The sequence below is a fragment of the Hemiscyllium ocellatum genome, chromosome 13 (genome assembly GCF_020745735.1).
Source record: "Hemiscyllium ocellatum isolate sHemOce1 chromosome 13, sHemOce1.pat.X.cur, whole genome shotgun sequence".
NCBI classification, from domain to species: Eukaryota; Metazoa; Chordata; class Chondrichthyes; order Orectolobiformes; family Hemiscylliidae; genus Hemiscyllium; species Hemiscyllium ocellatum.
Genome location: NC_083413.1, coordinates 48,835,046 through 48,854,573, shown reverse-complemented (window position 1 = coordinate 48,854,573; position 19,528 = coordinate 48,835,046). Strand labels below are relative to the sequence as shown.

At 36.7% G+C, this 19,528-nt stretch overlaps 1 protein-coding gene across 1 annotated transcript; it reads left to right on the top strand.

Annotated features, from left to right (window-relative positions):
* Positions 1-7,183: 7,183 nt before the first annotated feature.
* Positions 7,184-19,188, top strand: LOC132821331 (extracellular calcium-sensing receptor-like). The gene is made up of 6 exons (XM_060833915.1): positions 7,184-7,326; positions 8,478-8,769; positions 9,366-10,202; positions 10,316-10,543; positions 13,921-14,044; positions 18,275-19,188. The coding sequence occupies exons 1-6, from the start codon at positions 7,310-7,312 to the stop codon at positions 19,186-19,188; spliced, it is 2,412 nt and encodes an 803-aa protein (XP_060689898.1). The 5' UTR covers positions 7,184-7,309.
* Positions 19,189-19,528: the final 340 nt, after the last annotated feature.

Genomic DNA, 19,528 nt, shown 5'->3' with positions numbered 1-19,528 from the left:
AAAATGTTATGGCAGACATTAGGTTACAGCTTCCAGTGTATCTGTTGCTGGTAAAGCAGAGCAGGCTGTGCAGCATCCGTGGAGCAGGAGAACCAACGATTCAGGCAGGAGCTCTTTTCTGAAACGTCGATTCTCCTGTTCCTCTGATGCTATATGACTTGCTGTGCTTCTCCAGCACCACACACTCTTGACTCTGATCTTCAGCATCTGCCGTCCTCGCTTTCTCCTATTAGGTTACAGCCTCCCTTGTCATGTCCCATGTCCCTAGCAATGCGTTCAGTAGACCTGAAGCAGGCTGCTTGACCATGCTGGTTCCCCTCTTCATGTACTTCTTACTTGCTCACAACTACAGTCCCATCAGCACCTCTGTGAACTGAAACCGAAAGCTTTCCAAACAATGGGATTTCCCCTTAAACAAAAAATAAAAAAAAGACCTAATCTTTCTAACTGAAAGCAAGCTCATACTCTTCGGTGTTTATTTTGCCCAGTTGTAGAACTCTCCCAATGTAAACAAATTCTCACTATTTACTCCAGGAACCCCCTCTCTCATACCAGAATAAAAGAAATTATGACTCCAGAAGCATTGAAAAGTTAATTATTAATACATAGACATATATCATTCACACAGACTAACACTCTCATGCCATTTGTACAAAACCCAAATTTTAAAATTAATTATATAAAAATATAAATAAGTTACAACCTTACATCACAACCACACCTTCAAGAATTTTTTTTGTCTCCCACTGAATTGGGAGCCCAACCTTCCAAAAAACTTGAGGTAGAACCAGAAATCCTGCCCTATCATTCTAAAAGATAAATATTGTATATGGAACAAAGTCTAACATTCAGCATAAATATGTGATAATTATGAGTGAAGGTAAAAACTGTGGTTAAGGACATCACAACCTGCATTTTAAATAGCTGATACAGTCAAGACAGGTCCCACCCAGACATTAGTAACATTGTGAGTCATCAGATTTCAATGAATCTTTGTCTCCTTTGTAAGGAATTCTAACCTGCACTTTCAGAGATCTAGTCTTGGAGTGCCCTATTCATTTTTAAATCTATCTGTATCATTTTGGTAGTTCAATCTCATCTCCTGAGACCAACTGCCCTCAGCCTCTTGAGATTGTCAAGTGTCTGCCAATAAGCATAATTTCTGCTTTTATGAACAGCTAGATTCAAATAGCTGCTACCGAATTTCCCTAATATCCAATAAGCTGGATCAAGTAAATATTGCTTTTGAGCTTCTTAATCCCACTCCCTGCTGCACCAAATTGTTGATGATTCTCAGGGCTACATTTTGCCTAAATGGTTGTCCACAGCATTGATCCAACACTTCCTTTGGGACACCAAGCCTGAAACTGCCTTAAATTTCTAACAGCAACTTTTGCTGCTTAGTGCTACTTCTTTTGCTTCAACACTCTCCCAGCTCCAAACTGCAACTGAACTTCTCCAAGTAAACATACATTCAGATAAACTGAAACCAAAGAAGAACCTTCTTAAGGCCCATACACATCCAAGATAACCTCACCACCTCTGAGCATAACTTTAACGTTCTGCCAGAGATCACTGAAATTAGTTAGTTTTCAAGTTAAAGCTAAATTTGCTATCTTTCCAGACTCTCTCTGCTGTAAACAATGTAGACACCATGTCACCAGCTCAGCAAGTCCACTGCTGTTTCTGATCCTACTTTTCTAGCTGTTAATCTTTTAAAGTAGGATTACCCACCTTTTAAGGGTGATGGACTTCTATCCCATTTTATACAATTAAATTTGAACTCCTGAGACTAAAAATAAACTAAAACAAATGAAGTAGATATTTGCAACAGCCCGCTACCGCCTGGTTAAGTGTTTTGGGAGCATTTAATTGGTGAGTCTTCCTAAAGAGATGACATGGAGCTTTAATTTGTTGTGTGGCTGACAGAGGAGAACACTGCCCACTCGATTAAATACTGATATTCTTGAAGTTGCTCTAAAATGCTTATTTCAATTACGATTAAATATTGAGTGAAGTGGAGCCGGACTTAAAAGCATACAATGCTGTGTATCAATTAATAATCAGGTGTCAGGTTGACATTATAGACCATTCTTTAATAGATAGCAGACACACGACAGCAAATACGTTTTTTATTACATTGATGACACGTGACCTCATGACAGGCAGGGTGAAAGTCTCTTGTTAACTCAAAGGAGAAGAGGACCCAGATGTTCTTGTCTAACAGGGTCTATCCCTGATAGACCTCAGATATTTATCTATTGCATACATAGTAACTCTAAGTTATGCACACAATATTCTCCTCTTCTGGGGATTAAGTTTCCAGTTGGTGTTGTAAATTAAAATAGAGAACACAGATGCTTGAATGCCAAATAATTAATTTTATATCACAAGGGAAATTGAAACAATGAGCATCACTTATTTAAAGAAAAATACTCAAGTAATATTGCTGTAGATAGTGAGTTGGATGAGAGCATTATGTTAAAACCTAATGCTGTGTGTGTAGGTTCTGCCTTTGTGGGGAGGGGCTGGGGTTCAGACAAGTCTGTTCTGGGACTGATGTCAATGTGAGGGGGTAGGTATGGGCCAAGGGAGGCCAGTTTATATCAAGGGTGAGGGTTAGGAAATCTCGATATGGCAGGGGGATATTGGTGTAGTGGAGTGGGAGTCATTAGAAGAAGCCAGGTCCATTGGGGTTGGACTGGGTGGCAGTGAGATGTTGGGATTGTGGGGGTTTGGGGGTATGAACATGTTGATTAAATATCTGGGGTTCATTGGTGATGTGGGCTGGGGATGGGGAAGTGGGAGTCAGGTTATTGACACGCTAAAAAACACTCCACCCAGATCTACACTCCCACTCTATCCCTGTAATCACACATTTACTATGTTTAACCCACCTAGTCTGCACGTCGATGGACACGATGGGTTAGTTTAGCATGGCCAATCCACCTAATTGCACATTTTGGACTGTGGGGGGATATCTGAGCACCTGGCAGAAACCCATGCAGACCATGGGGAAAACATGCAGCCTCCACACAGACAGATCCTTGGCACTGGAGGGTAGCAGTGCTTAGCACAGTGCCACCTTGTCACTGCAAAGGAATGTTGAGTGTCCATGAAGTTAGGGGAGAAGGGTAGTTGGGGGCTGAGGGCTCAAGGGTGATCAGAACGGTTGTTGTTAGAGACAGCAGCCAGAGCAGATTTTAATCCTTCTAACTTTTCCTTATTCTCTAAATATTAAACTAAGTGAAGCAGAGCCCTTAAAATTCCTGCACTTACTAGTGCTGCAGGAGGTGTACAGCACATAAATATGACGTTGAAACCTCATTTCCATGATTGAAATATTGGGCAAAGCATATCTGGTGCTGCTAGCTACCCGTACATTCAGCAGGGGACCGAGTAGAACAGTGCAAATAGCATGTGGTGCAACCAGCCTTCTGTTCTTATAGACAATCTGTTGCTCTTAAAGAAAACACTATATTGAATGACAAGAGATTACTGCACAAAACAAGAAAATTGGGAAATCAATTTGGGATGCTCTAGAATAATAGATGCAGTGATAGAAGACTTAATGGTGAAGCTGAACAGAAGGCACAGGAAGCATGCAAGGCCAACTCACAAGAGAGACTGTGAATAAGCAGCCAGGATGGTTAGACACCATAAGGGGACCCAAGGACCTGACAGCAGAGTCACAGAGCTCTATAGTATGGAAAAAAGCCTATCGGTCCAACTCATCCAGGTCGATCAGATATCCTAAATCCAGAGTCCCATCAGCTAGCATTTGGCCCATATTCCTCTGAACCCTTCCTATTCATATGCTTATACAGATGTTGTAATTGTACCAGCCTTTCACCACTTCCTCCAGCAGTTCATTCCATACATGTAACACCCTTTGCGTAAAAAAGTTGCCCCTTAGGTCACTTTTAAATTTTTCCCCTTTCACCTGAAACCTTTACAGTTTTAATGATTTTCACTTAAATAGTCAAGCTCATTGTATGCATTTTCACATGACACTCTCATCCTGTATTTCATCAGTTTCTCTCATTGCTCAATGCACTACACCCTGATAACTTAACCAGAAACATTCCCTGTTACTCAGGGCTCAGTTTCAGATATATCTTATCGTTTTGCATTCCAATGCTGCCCACCTCTCATTGCCTTCACATACTTACAGTTATTCAGCTATGATGGGCATATCATTCCAACGTAGTGCAACACATTCACTCTCATTCTTTTCCCTTACTCGTACAATACGGTATGGTGGTACACAATAGAATGGAGTACAGCAAGAGATAAGAATACCTGTACACCTTGAGCTGTATGAAGGAGCTCTCTGATGATGTTGTTATTATTCAATCAAGCCTATGACATCACTTTGTTGAGGACTAAGAATGATGTTATGTTCCTGTATCAGCGAGTCCTCCTCCTGCTGTCTGACATGGTGGATGAGCTACAAATGGCATGACCATAGAACTCTTATTTACTGATTTTAACTTTCTCTGAATTTCTGCGCTCAGATGCCAAAGAATTGCCTACTGCTTGCTCAGCCACAAAGAATACAAGAGACCTCAAGAGAACTGCAACCAAGCAGGAACAAAGGATAATTCATTTGCCAGCTCACCAGAGGGGTTCAGGGGCATCAAGGAGAAACTTATGGGCATGCATACTGAGCTTCAGGATGCATCGGTTTACTTGCAAGATTGCTTCCTGTCACTGTCAAGGAACATGGGCATGTCAGTCTCCAAATTCATAGAGGGACCATTCAAATATTTCTCTTTGTACAGTATCTGGTGCATCTCCGTTTCATTGTGCAAATTGAGAGCATCGCTTCTGCTCTCATATAACAATTACAGATTTTGTATGAAGAAACTACCCAATCCTCTGCTCCATGTATAATAATGCAGCAACCCCTTGCCAAATCCAGGAAATCATGACTCACCTGGAGGGTGTTTTTCGGACATTGGACAATGAGGAGTGGGAAGGTGAATGGGCAAATGTTGCACCTTCTGTAATTGCATGGGAAGGTGTCATTGGGCAGTGAGGAAGTGTTATGATCGATAAAGGAGTAGCAAAGCAGCAGCAATATTTCTCAATACTGAATCCCTCAATCACTGGCTGTGAATGTAGGATCTCAACAACTAACTCTCCCATGCCCCCTCCACTTCCACTCACTTGGGAATCTGGAGACAACTGTACCTCTGTCTGCTTAACATGTTCCCAACATGATGTGTCCTCTGCTCAGTAGTAGATTAATACCAGTAGTGGTGGGTTGAGGCCATTAAAAGGGCATTATTTGTCATCCATGGGCCTACCTGCAATTGACTTAACAGAATGGAGTCAAGCAGGTATAGGTCCCCAACATTGCATTCTGCCTGATTATATGACATCAAACTCACCAAAGGGGAGAGCACATAATTGAGGGGATATTGCTGCTCAGAGCTTCAACGATTTTTTATTATCCAGAGCTGTGTATTCTTTCTTAGGATACAAGGTTTTATCTCACTTCTCCACATCTTTATTCTTTTCTTCTTCTTGACAGCTCTGTTCTATGTAAATTGTGTTTGGACCTAAATTCTGTTAAACTTATTCCAATTGGACTTTATTAGTCGCTTAGATTTTAAGTTAAAGGATTTGAAAGTTACATACTTGCCAATCTCCACCTAAACGTGGGCTCAACTGGTGTCACAGTCCATTCACTAAGCTTTTGTCATGCCAGTAATCCCAATCAGTAGAAGTTACATTTGTGTAAACACTGCAAAAATGAGCTTGAATTGGTTGCTGTAGTCACATTAGCATTAAATCAACAACAAAATTATTGATAGTGCAAAAATCAATCTCTGGAACACTGAAACAAATAGCAGGAGGTTTTAATTTTATGTTATGAAAAAGGATCCTACAAATTATTCACTTTCAAATGCTGTGTGTTTGCAGCATTTTGTTTTATCACAGGCATCTAGGATTCAGCTTTTTAAATATTATTACTATCCCTGTAATATTTAGTACATTTGGAAAATAAAGAATAAATTAGAACTGTCTATAGAGGAGTTGCTTAGAGCAAGTAAAATACACCAATGAGCTAAACCTCTCAAAACTATAGAAGACAGTGGACAATGGGAAAAGATTTCTTAAGATTTGGTAGGCAAATGAAATGATCAGTTTAGCTATTCTGATCAAAAACTCGCTAGTTTAATTCATAATTATGAGTTTGTTAATCTCAGCAATCAGCTACAACAATTGCCCTTTGTACACAGACCAGAGAAGTGGAAACAGTCAAGGAGTCCTGAAGATATTGTGGAACCAGTGATGGTCAACAGCATGGCAGCTGCAAAATTTGAATACCCTGTTGTTGCAAGTGAACAACGGTCTTTCAATGGACATACTATTGGAGAACAGGATATTTGAAGGCATTGCACTTACGTGAATTAAGTTTTTGAAAATGGATTAGTCTAACTATGATTGGTTATATATTTATTTTGATTTATTACATATCTATTAGACTCCAATTCTAACCGAATGCCCATTTGATTTAGGAGAAGAGCCAGTACATTCTTTGCTGCCAGCAGGATAAAGTAATTGTGTAAATTCTGTTGTGATTTGTGAGCTTGTTTTAAACAACTTACTAAATTAAGCATATAAAACTTTTAAGGAATTGATGATCCAGTAATTAAAAGTTTAGAAATTGAATGTGTTTATATATTAGAACTATCCATTACCTGACATTTATAAAAAAGTCCAGTTTCAAGGATACATATGGGCCTGAAATCCTGTGTATTTTACCCACACCATTCCAATACAAGCTGTTAAAATACATTACTAAGAAAACCTGGTTTACCTTTGAATCTCTCACTATTCACATTCCTTCACCTATAGATTAGTTCTGAATGAACAATTTTTCCAGTTGCTATGCTATCGCAACATTGTGCATGCAGCATGATTTACTTTCATTGCTATTACGTCGTGTTTTCCCAGTGTGGATTAAAGTACTCTTTTGGGGATATTTTAGTTTGAACTTCTTGTAAAATGATGAGTTCTGCCAAATGTGCCAGCTGTATATAAGGACAACTTATATTGAAATAAATCAGTCTGCTTTTATCCAGTGATTAAGGCAACAATGAATTTCAAAGTTTATTTTGTTCTGATTTACTCATTGCCTGTGATTGCATGTGAAGTTACTGATCTATCATGTAAGCTACTTGAGAAGTTTAATCTGTATGGAATCCATCAGAATGGAGATATCATTATTGGTGGATTGTTTCCTATCCACTTCACGGTAACTTTACCTGAACTTGCCTACAAAACAAAACCTGAAATGTTACAATGTGAAGGGTGAGTTTGTATATTCTTCATTAATAGATTCAAAGGATCATGTCAAATATTTAAAATATTCAAAATAGTCAAATAGTTGATAGATATGTTTTGTTTGCCAAAGATAGACAGATTTTCACTAAATACAGAGCAGATTTTACCCTAACCATTGATTTTTATATTCAATTATACAACATATATATGAACGCTAATTAATACATATTTGCAACTTCGCTGTTAAAATTTAGGGTAAGAGTCATTCACATAAATTTACATATAATTTACATATTCTAATGTTTATGCTGGTTACACAAATTTCTACAATAAAGTGCATAGATGAAATTGAATATTTTGACGAAGAAATAAAATGTAAGTAATTATTCACATTAAGTTACACATATTAAACACATTATATGGTGGTGAAATAGAAAAAAGGCACAGCTTTAATACATGCCTTTAGAACTCTCTGATAATTGCTATAAAGAGATAAGATAAAAGAGGAATGAGTTTCAGAGAAAGCAACTGCTTGGGTTGTTTTTTAATTCATTTCTTAAAGCTCACGTGAAACAGACTTCAATGGAAGGGAGTTATTTTAAAAACAATCTCTTGTTAGTAAAGTTTTGTGCGCAACAAATCGTTATTAAGAGTGTATGATTTTCCTAAAACAAGCATTTGATGGTAAAAGTTACTTAGTTTTTGTCCAATTGGTTTAAATTCATAAGCTGCTATTTACTTCAAATCCCTTTAAATAGACAAAATAGATAATTCATCCTTTGAGAACAAAGAAAAGTTGAGAATTAGAAGATCTAACATATAGGCGCTTCTCTTTGGTTGCTATCAATGCATCCCTCGATTAACAAATAGTAACTAATTGTCTTTTCTAATAATTGGCTTCTTTCATAGCAAAATGGACATATAATTTCCTTGCAAAGTTCCCTTTACTCAATTAAGAAGTGATATACAAAAAGACTTGCTTGAGACAATCAACAATAAGAAACCCTGAAATTCAACAATTTGTAACTTAGAAGTTAACTGGTTTATTACTAATGCAAGGATGATGGCTTTCTGGTAAGATGCATGCTTATTTCGTATGGAAGACTAAATGCAAGGACATATTCTGATTCATTTTATAAATTAAGTGTAATAAATTTAAATAACCTTTTCTCCAACAGTTTTAATTTCAGAACATTTCGATGGTTACAAATGATGATCTTCACCATTGAACAAATAAACAAAGACCAAACACTACTTCCAAATATACGGTTAGGCTACAGCATTTATGATAATTGCCGTAAAGTACCACAGGCTGTCAGAGCAGCAGTCACACTTCTTAATGAAATAGATAATATGTCCAAGAACTATAAATGCAGTGGATCATCTCCCATTGCTGCAATTGTTGGTGATGCTCGATCAACGCAATCCATTATTACAGCAAGAATTGCAGGGCAATTCAGAATTCCAATGGTAAGATTACAAGCATTTAAAATACTTTCCAATGAAAAATTGATGAAAAGGAGTTTGTTTCCAAAGGAAAATCAATGTTCCCTCTATATGGAACAGAGTAAAGTCTCTTTTGTTAACACTACATATTTCCAGATATATAAATGTTAATGACTGCAATATTAATTTGCACATTTGTTGTTAAATTCTATGCATTATATTCTATGTGTTTTATTCTGTTAAGATTGAATCATGGCTAACAAATTAAAATCATTTTAAAAATCATTCATCACAAGTAATGACACTGCAAATGAAAAAAAACTGAATGTAGAAGTCCTCTTTCATTTATAAAATTGAAATAGTATAAACAGATCTTAAATATTTCCATCAAATTACAAAACAAAATAAAATTGATAAAGTGTGCATTAGTAATATTTTTAAATTACTTTTGGTGACAAGGAATCATAATTTGCACAATAATTTTGAAAAATGGTCTTCTGTTTGAGTACAATTAAGGTTTTGTTTCAACACAAGATTTACAATGTTCTTAACAAGGCAGAAAAAACAATTTTGGCTTTTATCCTTTCATTCAATCTTCACAAATGTCTTCTATTTTTCAGGTCAGCTACTCTTCTTCATGCTCATGTCTTAGCAACAAACTGGAGTTTCCCACCTTTTTCAGGACAATACCTAGTGATAGCTTTCAAGCCAAAGCTATGGCCCAACTTGTGAAGCATTTTGGATGGACTTGGGTTGGGTCTATTGCAACTCAAGATGATTACGGCCAATATTTAGTTCAGTTATTTAATGAACAGATTCAAAATGATGGTGTATGTCTTGCTTTTACTGAAGTAATTCCAAAAATTCCATCCAGACATAAGATACTTCAGATTGTAGACACCATCAAAAGATCCACAGCCAAGGTTATTGCATTGTTTGCTGGTGTAGGAGATATTATTTATTTAGCCAATGAAGTGGTGCGTCAGAATATTACTAGTATTCAGTGGATAGCAAGTGAAACTTGGAGTACTGCAGCACTACTAGCAACAAAAACAAACTTTAGATCCTTTGGTGGAACAATAGGTTTTGCTTTCCGCAAAGCAGAAATTCCACAGTTCAAAGAATTTCTTCTAAAGGTGCGTCCATCTTTAACCCCTCATAATTCTCTGGTAAATAGATTCTGGGAAAGGATGTTTGGATGTACATTTAATTTATCAGATAACTCTACTAGATTCAGTGCAGCTACAATTTCAAAATCAATATGTACAGGACAAGAAGACATAGAGGAAATAGATAGTGTATATAGTGATGTGTCACAGTTGAGAGTTTCATATAATGTCTACAAAGCAGTGTATGCAATAGCTCATGCGCTTCATAATTTGGAAACCTGCGAACCTGACAAAGGACCATTTCTGAACAAAACTTGTGCAAACATTTCACACTTTGAGCCATGGCAAGTAAGGCATTTCTCTGTATACTATGAATTTTCAAATTTTACATGGCAATTGTTTATAATTGACCTTTTACAGGTTAGACTAATTATATTACCATTTTCACTCTGCATGTACAGCTTCTCCATTATCTAAAAGAAGTTAACTTTACAAATGATTTCGGCGAAAAAGTACACTTTGACGAAAATGGTGATCCCATTGCATCATATGATATTATGAATTGGCAAATAGATGCAGATGGCTCTGTAAAAATTGTTACTGTTGGCCTTTTTGATGCATCGGCAACCCCTGGGCAAGAGCTTTTAATTGATGAAGACAGTATTATTTTTTGTGATGGGACAACAAAGGTAAATATATTCAACTCTGTAAAGAAATAACATTGAATATTTTGTATGAGCAAAATGTTGCGCTTGCTTCCCTGATAAAATGAAATTAAGGTTTCTTCCCTTATACAGTTTCCCATAATGAGTTCAGTATTTCATAATCAGTATTTCATACTATGACGGAATAAGCTAGATACAGGAAAGCCATGTTCTAAAACTTTGAACAAATGCTCATAACATTCTGTGCAAGAGAAAACATTTTGAAAATCAGAGATTTAGGAAAAAGCTTATAAGAGAAGAAATCTTTCTGGAATAACACAGATAGGACCATTTATAGATTAAATAGCCATGAAGCTAGGAGCAGATGCATGAATATTTAATGTGACAAATGAATCAAGAATTTGTCAGAGCTGTTGTTGATTTCCAAAGAGTCTGAACTTGCTCTCAATTCACTCCAAATAATGAATCCAAACAATCTATACTTATGCTTTGCAAACAATATGGTAATAGTAACTTGAAAAAGTATAATTCTAACAATTTACTTACCAATGTTAAATTAAATTGAGAGTGTTCCTGAAGAAAAATGTCCATAACAAGATTCAAAATACTTAAATAAATAACTGGACAGCATCTTTAACAGTTACGATAAGTCCTTCACCTGACGAAGGAGCAGCACTCCAAAAGTTTGTGATTTTAAATAAAGCTACTGGACTATAACCTAGTGTAGTGTGACTTCTGATTTTGTCCACCCCAGTCCAACACTGGCAGCTGCACATCATGTCATGACAAGAAAAAAGGCTCCATTAGAAACTGAAGACAAATGCATCTCATAGCATATTACACAGTATCAATTCAAACAAAACATCACTTAGCGATTTTTGAGAAGATTTGTAGCTCAGGTAAATGATAAGTGTGTAAGTTAGCTCGCTGAGCTTGAAGGTTTGTTTTCAGATATTTTGTCACCATACTAGGTAACATCATCAGTGAGAATCTCCAGTAAAACACTGGTAGTATGTTCCACCTCTCTCTTTATAGGTCTTGGTTTCTTAAGGTGGGTGTGTCATTTCTGGTTTTTTTTCAAAGAAAGATAGATAGGATCGAAATCGATGTGTTTATTGATGGAGTTCTGGTTAGAATGCCATGTTTCTAAGAATTCTTGTGCATGTCTTTGTTTCACCTGTCCTAGGATGTGTGCGTTGTCCAAGTCAAAGTGGTGATCTTCTTTGTCTATGTGTATAGACATTAGTGATAGTGGTCATGTCTTTTGGTGGCCAGTTGGTGTTCATGCATCCTGGTGGCAAGTTCCTTTCTAATTTGTTCAATGCCATGTTTTTTTACAGTCCTTGCCTGGTATCTTGTAAATGACATTAGGTTTGCTGGTAGTATCTAATGGATCCTTTAGGTTCATTAGTTGTTGTTGAAGTGTGTTGGTAGGTTTGTGGGCTACCATGATGCCAGAGGGTCTGAATAGTCTGGAAGTCATTTCTGATATGTCTTTGATGTAACGTAATGTAGCTATAGTTTTTGGTTGCATTGTATCTGCTAGTTTGGGTTTGTTTCTGAGGAATTGGTGGATTGTACCCATTTTTCTTGAAAACATGATATAGATATTTTTCTTTTGCTGTTTGTAGTTCTTGGGTGCTGCAGTGTAATGGAGCTCACTGAAATAATGTCTTGATGCAGCTCCATTTGTAGGTGTTGGGATGATTGCTTCTAAAATTGTGTTTGTTGTATTTCTGTAGATGCTGGTTTGAAGCTCTCCGTTAACTGTACGTTCAACTGTCACGTCTAGGAATGGGAGTCTGTTGTCATTCTCCTCCTCTTTTATAAATGTTATGCCTGTCAGGATATTGTTGATGGTGTTATATGTTTCTTCTAATTTGTTCTGTTTTGTGATAACAAAGGTGTCATTACGTAGTGGACCCAAAGTTTGGGTTGGATAGATGGGAGGACAGTTTGTTCAAGCCTCTGCATTACTCCTTCTGCTATGAACCCTGATAATGGTGAACCCTTAGGAGTTCTGTTGACTTGTTTGTTATTGAATGTGAAGTGGGTGTTGAGGCACAAGTCCATTAGTTTGAGGATGTTGTCTTTGCTGATGAAGTTGGTGCCATCTGGTGTTTGTTGTCCTGGTTTTCCTAATAGTGATACCAGTGTTTCTTTGGCCAGGTCGATGTTAATTGATGTGAAAAGGTCTGTAACGTCAAAGGAGATCATTATTTCTTACTCTTCTATCTTGGTGTCTTTGATGGTGTTCTGGAATTCTTGAATGGAGTGAATGGAATGACGTGAATCTTCAATTAGGTATTTTAGTTTTTGGTAGAGTTCTTTGGCTAGTCTGTAAGTTGGTATACCAGATAAGGAGACTATGGGTCTGAGGAGGGCACCAAGCTTGTATATTTTTGGTAATCCACAGAAGCCTGATATGTTGGATCCATCTGGTTTCATGTTTTAATGCTAATTTAGTTACAGTTAAATTTATCATTTTCATTGCTACTTATCCCACATATACTAGAACAGAAGTGGAAAATTAAGGAATACAATGCAATATAAAATGAAATATCAGATTTCAGATTCAAAATCCAAATCAGCACTGAATTGCAGAACCATTTCAAACTGCTTGATGGAACAATATCAAACCTTAATGCCCCACAAAAATGTGGAGCCATGAAAGGTCTGAACAAAGTTTAGAATCCAATATGCTGGCATACAGAGCTGTATTTTGTGAAGAAAGTAGACGTCCTGCTGGCGGGACTTTCAGATGGGAAGTCCCGGGGGTGTCCTATTTGTTGGTTGCCGTCAGCAAAATGCTGCTTAAGAGTCTTGCTACTTGCTGGTGGAAGTTGTCTCCTGCTTTTACTGGTGTTAATTTGGGGTTTGGTTTTGAAAAGTCTAATGTTTCAATTATTTTAGTTGGTAATTTCTAATCCATTGTCCCAGCTGGAGGGTAGTGAATCTGTGGAACTCACTGCCACAGAATGCTGTCAAGGTAAAGTCATTTAGTGTATTTAAGACAGAGATAGATAAGTTCTTGATTAGTAAGGGGATTAACTAAAGATTATGGGGGAAGGAATTGAGAAACATATCAGCCATGATCAAATGGCGGAGCAAACTTGATGGGGCAAATGGCCTAAATGCTCCTATATCTTATAGTCCTTCTGGTTGGGCTGCTTTCAGCACGCGGACTGCAGCAGTTCAAGAAGGCAGTTCACCACCACCTTCTCAAGGCCAACTAGGAAAGCGATAAATGCTGGCCCAACCAGCAACGCCCAGGCCCCATCAGTGAATTTGAAAATTGTCGAATGATTTGCTCTCAGTATATCAACTGTTGCTTTAATAATGATTACAATTATAACTGAACAACTAAATTGCCTCTTTCCTTTGTGTTTGTGCCATGGTAGATTCCAAAATCTATATGCAGTGAAAATTGCCCTCCTGGTACAAGGAAAGCAGCACGAAAAGGACAACCCGTGTGTTGTTTTGACTGTTTACAATGTGCTGAGGGGGAAATCAGCAATCAGACAGGTGTGTAAAAAATGTATTATGATCTTAGAGTTTTATTCAAGTTCTTGCAAGTTATTTCAAATATAAATTCATTTTGAGAAAATGTCATGACATTTATTTATCATTAAAAACCCACCTAATTCTGGCCTGATCATTAACATTTTACTATTTATATGTAGTTTGGGCCATTTAATGAACTTTAGTACATAATTTATTTGGAGGCAAACTTAGTTATTAAGAACATTTTTATCTTCACTAAGTCTTTAGTTATGCTAAGTTCAACAAAAATACCAAACTCTTTCTAAATAGTAATTTTTAAAAATGAAAAACTTGATTTAAAAGGTCTAGAAATCATTCAATCATACAGAATTTGAGATTTGCTTCAAAAAAAAGACACATTTTAGACCATAGGATTATAAGACATAAGCCATTCAGTCCATTGAATTTGCTCCACCATGACCTTTGATTCTCTTACTGATTAAAATTCTATCTGTCTTAGCCTGGAACATGACCCAGCTTTGACAGCCCTTTATAGTAAAGAATTCCACAGATTCCACTGAAAGAAGAAGTTTCTCCTCATCTCTGTCTTAAATGTGTTACCTCTTATTTTGAGATTATGCCCTCTGGTCCTAGACCCTCCCACAAGTTCTCTACATCTACCTTGTGAAGTCCCTTAGAAACCTGTACATTTCAATAAGGTCTCTTCTTAATGATGTAGGCCCAACCAACTCAACCTTTCTTCATATGAAAATCCCTCCATACCCAGTATGAAATTAGTAAAACTTCTCTAGACTACCTCCAATGCCATTATATCCTTCCTTAGTTAAGGAGTCCAAAACTGTTCATTGTATTCCAACTGTGGTGTAACTAATGCCTTGCATTGTTTTAGCAAAAGCTCCAACTTTTATACTTCATTCCCTTTGAAATAAAGACCAACATTCCATTTGTCTTTCCAATTATCCACTGAACTTGGTTGCTAGCTTTATGTGATTTATGCATGAAGACTGCGAAATCCCTCTGGTCTGTAGCTTTCTGCACCATTCTCCATTTAAATACTATGCAGCTCCTACAATCTTCCTGTCAAAGTCTGTCAAAGCGTATCATCTTGTGCTCATCAGGACATTTGTAAGAAATACAAAAGTAAAGCAAAAACAACATTTTTACAGTATGAGAAGAGGGTGGTGATTGTTTAGGAAGTGAACTCTGATTGGCAAATACATTCATTAACAGTGACTGCCAAGCCGTGTTTAATTTTAAACAAGGCAGGTTGAGCCTGGTCAAAACATTGAAGTGAGAAATGAACAAGATAATGGCTGTCACATATTTTAATGTATTGAAACTATCAAGTGTGAGTACATGTTCCATATGTCTGCAAAGAACACGGCCACGTGTATTAACGTATGTCGCCTGCAAAGAATTTTGCCCATAAACAAACTTGATTGTCAGTCTCACAATATAATGCACTTGCATATACTGGAAGCAATATATATTAATACACAGGCTCTTGTTCATCATGAAGTGGTGCATTCTCCATTGAATTGCATCTACCAATCATGTCAAATTGCCAACTAGTCAGCACTCTCCTCTCATACATTATATTGTTTTCCATTTGCTTTTTCTTGAAAATTGTCCTGACAAGTGTAAGATGGAGATCTTCAAGAAATGTATCTTTCTTTGGAAAAGGTTTCTAATAGTTTATGATTGAACTAATAGACTGGCAACCCAAAGACCACAGTTATGAGATTGAACTTTATAAGCATGGTCATTTGTTTGGGAGCACCATAAACAATATCCCTAAAAGCTACAGACTTGTTACAGAAATTCAACATGTTCATTAACTCCCTAGGTCTGCATGTGGCTTGCACCCTATCTTGAGATTTATTCTTAAAACCTTCTTTTCTGGCTAGCAAGTCAATTAATTCTCAAGGCAACTAGCAATAAAGGCATTCTTTATCTGCATTCCAAAAACAAGTGAAAATATAATACTGATATCATTAAGAAAACATGCAATGCACATTGAAGAGGAAATATGAAGTTACAGAAGTTTTCCTACACAGAGCATTACAGTGGCAGTATTGGCTCTTTGTTAAATCAGTCTAGAACTATTGTTGCCGCCATTATAGCTTGAAAAGACATGAAAATAATAAGAAAAAAAGTGAATATTTTAGTGACCCATAAAATTTTGTTGAATTGAACAAAGCAGGAGTCATAGAGTTCATAGTAGTATCAGAAGACACAGATGGAGATGATAATGTGAAGCTAGAAAAACAAGAAGTAGAGTTTATCAATGAGTTAAACAAGACAAACCATAGCAGATAATCTCAACTTTTCATATTTTTAACAATAGTTTGCAAATTAGTGAGGAAGAAACAATCCTTCAAAATCACTACACGCTTCCAATTCTGGTCTCTTGCACAATCTCTATTTTACTGAGTAAGTATACGCATTCTTGTCATCAGCCTAAATCTCTTGACCTTTCGACCTCTGTCTCCTGACAAAATACTTCTTTCACCAAGAAATCATGATCTGGACTTGTATCTCCTGATAGAGTCATACATGAAAACAGACCCTTCAGTCCAACCAGTCCTGGCCAACTGGGTTCCCAAACTAAACTAGTCCCATGGGCCTACTCTTGGCCCATATCTCTCCAAACTTTTCCTATTCACAAACCTATCCAAATGTATTTTAAACATTGTAGCTGTACTTGCATCCATCCCTTTCTCTGACAGTTCATTTCACACACGAACCACTTTCAGTGTAAAAAACATTGCCCCTCATGTCCTTTTTTAATCTTTCTCCTCTCACCTTTAAAAATGTCTTCTCGTTTTGAACTCTAGGGAAAAAAAACACTTGTCATTCACATTATCTATGCCCCTTATGATTTTATGAACCTCAATAAGGTCGCTCCTCAATCTCCCATGCTCCAATGAAACAACTTCCCAGTCTTTCCAGTCTATTTTTATATCTCAAACCCTCCATTACCGACAACATGTTTGATAACAGTTCCGTGTAGCATCTTAAAAAATGTAATACGTTAAAGGCACTGTATAAATGCAAGTTATTATGTTTAGCTAGTATCATTTGCATATCTGTTTCTGTAAGAAGAATCATAAATTTAAATGAAATAACATCTATTATTTTTACCACTGGTCAAAAATGCTTAATCCAACTTTAATATTTCACCTTTAATCTAAAGTATAACGTCCTGCATCTGCATCGAACCACATCTCAATTAATCCATCTAATTAATCTAATTAGTCATAACATGCAAGAGAACACAGGTATCTCATTTGTTACAAAACGAGAATAGTGTTACAGCTTAAGGGAAAAATTCCACATCAAACATGGCTGAGTAGGCAGTCTTTGCCAGTCTTGCTGCCTGCTATCATTATGTTGGAAAGATTGCCAAGTTGGTTATCAACCTGCTTGGTCACATTATAAATTCCAGTGGACAACAAGTAAAATGGTTTCTCAGTCTTCTACATTTCTGATTTGCCAAACTTATTGTGGGAAAATGGCCTCAAACAACTAAGATGTGGAGGTGCTGGTGCTAGACTTGGGTGGACAAAGTAAAAAAATTACACAACACCAGGTTACAGTCCAACAGGTTTATTTGAAAACATTATTGTCTTGGGATTGTGAATTGAAAGAAATTCTGGAATTTACATATTAATCAATCAAAACCTGCATCCCCATTCTAAATGATTAAAGACTTAACAGCAAACCAGCTTTGTTCAATACATTGCATCTCTGCTCAGACTTCCTCCTACAGTCCAAAGATGTGTAGTTAGGTGAATTGGTCATGCTAAATTGCCCATACTGTTCAGGGATGTGTGGGTTAGGTGCACTTCTCAGGGGATTGTAGAGTAATAGCGTAGGGAATGAGTCTGAGTGGGATACTCTTTGGAGGGTTGTAGACTTGTTGGGCCAAATGGCTTATTTCCACCTGTAGAGATTCTATCAGTTGTATGACACTTTTATCTTTTATTATGAATTCTGTGTCTTATGATCCTACCTCGTAGCTATTAAACAAACAATTAAGGCATTTTTTGTATAGGACAAAAAGAGAGAATTAGAAAAAAAATGTTGCCAGAGTATACTTACAGATCCATATGAAACACTAAGTTAAACTAATGGTACTAAAAGTAGAAATATAAAGGTAGAATTGTGGGCTTTAATGAGTGTATCATTTATATGGTTGAGTTATAATTTTCTGAATCAAGAAAAAAAATTCCTGTTTTAATTTTGTAGATTCCGTACACTGTTTCACGTGTCCCATAGATTATTGGTCAAATCAAGAACACGATCAGTGTGTACTGAAGGAAATAGAATTTCTATCATTTGAAGACACGCTGGGCATTATTTTAACAACCATTGCATTGCTTGGAACTGGCATAACCATTGTAATGTTAGTTATTTTTATCCATTATCAAAATACTCCTGTTGTAAGAGCTAATAATGTAGAGTTGAGTTTTCTTTTGTTAATTTCATTAGTTTTGTGCTTTCTGTGTTCACTGACTTTCATTGGCCAACCAACCACCTGGTCCTGTATGTTACGACACACAGTGTTTGGAATTAGTTTTGCTTTGTGTGTTTCCTGCATTCTTGGAAAAACAATTGTTGTGCTAATGGCATTTAGTGCTACACTTCCCAACAATAACATGATGAAATACTTTGGGCCTCTACAGCAAAGAGCCAGTGTTTTAGCATGTACTTTTCTTCAAGTTATAATATGCATTTTATGGCTTGCCACCTCACCTCCAGTTCCAGTAAAGAATACAAAGTATCAAAGTGCAAAAATAATACTTGAATGTGATGTTGGCTCTGCAACCGCATTCTGGTGTATGTTGGGATATATTGGCTTGCTGGCAGGTATTTCAGTCATACTAGCATTTCTAGCACGAAAACTGCCAGACAACTTTAATGAAGCCAAGTTCATCACCTTTAGTATGTTAACTTTTTCTGCAGTTTGGGTAACTTTCATTCCAGCTTACATTAGCTCACCTGGAAAATATACAGTAGCTGTTGAAATATTTGCAATTTTGTCTTCCAGCTTTGGTCTGGCTGCCTGTAATTTTGTTCCTAAATGCTACATTATTTTGATAAAACCAGATCAAAATACAAAAAAACATCTGATGGGGAGAGCGGTTGCAGCCAGTACATAAATTATGCAAACTATAAATCATTTGTTAAATGCTAAATGGCCAATGTATCTTTTATTCTGTCCTTATTAGGAAAAAGTGTCTGGTATCATTTGTAAATTTTCAAAAGTTGCTTCAGTTAAAAACTGTATTTAGATTTAAATATTGAAAGATATGCATCACTGTGATTCCTTAAATCAATAAAAGAATAATATAATTCTTTGCTCATTTGTGGTACTCTGTCCAATCTAACAAAAATCATCAGCTCACACTTTGCTATGATAATCCATATGGTATCTAAGGGGCTTACTATTGTTAGCTGTCCTTCCAGGTTACACTTTAGTATGAGATATTAGGCAATATG